Source organism: Lottia gigantea (assembly GCF_000327385.1).
Source record: "Lottia gigantea unplaced genomic scaffold LOTGIsca_13, whole genome shotgun sequence".
Taxonomy (NCBI): domain Eukaryota; kingdom Metazoa; phylum Mollusca; class Gastropoda; family Lottiidae; genus Lottia; species Lottia gigantea.
The window spans coordinates 511056-512262 of NW_008707425.1; the positions used below are offsets into that span (position 1 = coordinate 511056).

General features: G+C 33.6%; 1 protein-coding gene across 1 annotated transcript in view; it reads right to left on the reverse strand.

Moving 5' to 3' along the window:
* Window positions 1-170: 170 nt before the first annotated feature.
* Window positions 171-1207, reverse strand: part of LOTGIDRAFT_157095 (hypothetical protein) — a gene marked incomplete at both ends in the record, with an annotated part of 2409 nt that continues 1372 nt past the window's right edge. Inside the window, one exon of the mRNA XM_009048872.1 lies at window positions 171-308. Coding sequence (XP_009047120.1) covers window positions 171-308 — 138 coding nt within the window. The remainder of the gene's footprint in view (window positions 309-1207) is intronic.

The window sequence follows — 1207 nt, forward strand, 5'->3', positions numbered from 1 at the left end:
CCTCTTGAGATTNTAATATGGGTTGAAATAGAGTCTGTAGATTTTCCGTTAATCCGAGTTGTTGTAATCTGTTATTTTCAACTTGGGTCTTTATTTTATTCTTAGCTTTGATATATTCTCTATTTCTTTTTAAAAAATTATTCCAATCCGTCATTTTTAAAAAAATAAAATTAACATATATCGATCATAACTCTTTCTCCTGCAGGTTTTCTAGTATTTACAAATACATATCCATGATCATCTGGGTTTCTCCATTGAGCTTTACAAACCTTTTTAAATGTATCTCTGTCCATTCCGTGATTTATAGACTGAATGATTTGAGATAAATCTTTATCGTTTAATTCAAATAATAAAAAACAATTTGCATTTTTTCTAATGAACATAGAATCCATCCCGTAAAAAGATTGGGATTGGTATATGCAGTGACAGCTGTGATGTCTTCCTTTGGTGAAGAATTCTTGTTGAACAGTTTGATTTCTTTGCGCTACGCAGTCGTCAAACAATATTAAGTTCTTTCGATTGCTATCAATATTAGACAAGTCTAGATCATTAACATTTTTCGTAAGAAAACTTTTATATCCGTTGGATTGAAAGATGGATTCTTTGATTTAATGAAGTTTTCTATGATATCTTTTATTTCCACTTCTTCTTCGTTTTCTTCGTAATATTGAAATATGTCCTGAACATCTTTCTTTGGTAAATATTCCAAAGCTTTGAGGAATTGATAATACGATTGCTCTGGTGTTGTTGTGTAGATATACAGAGAAACGAAATCTAAAAGGTTTGGTGTTGTCAACATGTTAAAAGTGAGATGAGTTTTCCCAGAACCGGAACTACCGCATATACACATGAGCATTGGGTTATTAGGAAATATTTCCGAATGATTAAATTTCTTGCCCATTTTTATTTATTACATTTTCGTACCAAAAATCACCCGTTGCCTTTATACTTTGAAAGGAAGATCCCCTCGCCCGAACGTATGTTTTTAAAAAATATGGCGTCCCCCTTGTATTTGACCTTCATTTCTCCGGTGTCGATTTTATCTATTAATTTGCTTAATCCCTCTTTAACGGTTTTCTTGGTTTCTTCGCCAAATCTTTGTCCGAATTCTTTAACCGTCCCTAATATATCTCCTACTCCCGAACCTCCTCGTGCTTCTCTTTCCATTGCCAAATTGTGTCTACGCGCTTCGGCGTTTGCAGCGGCT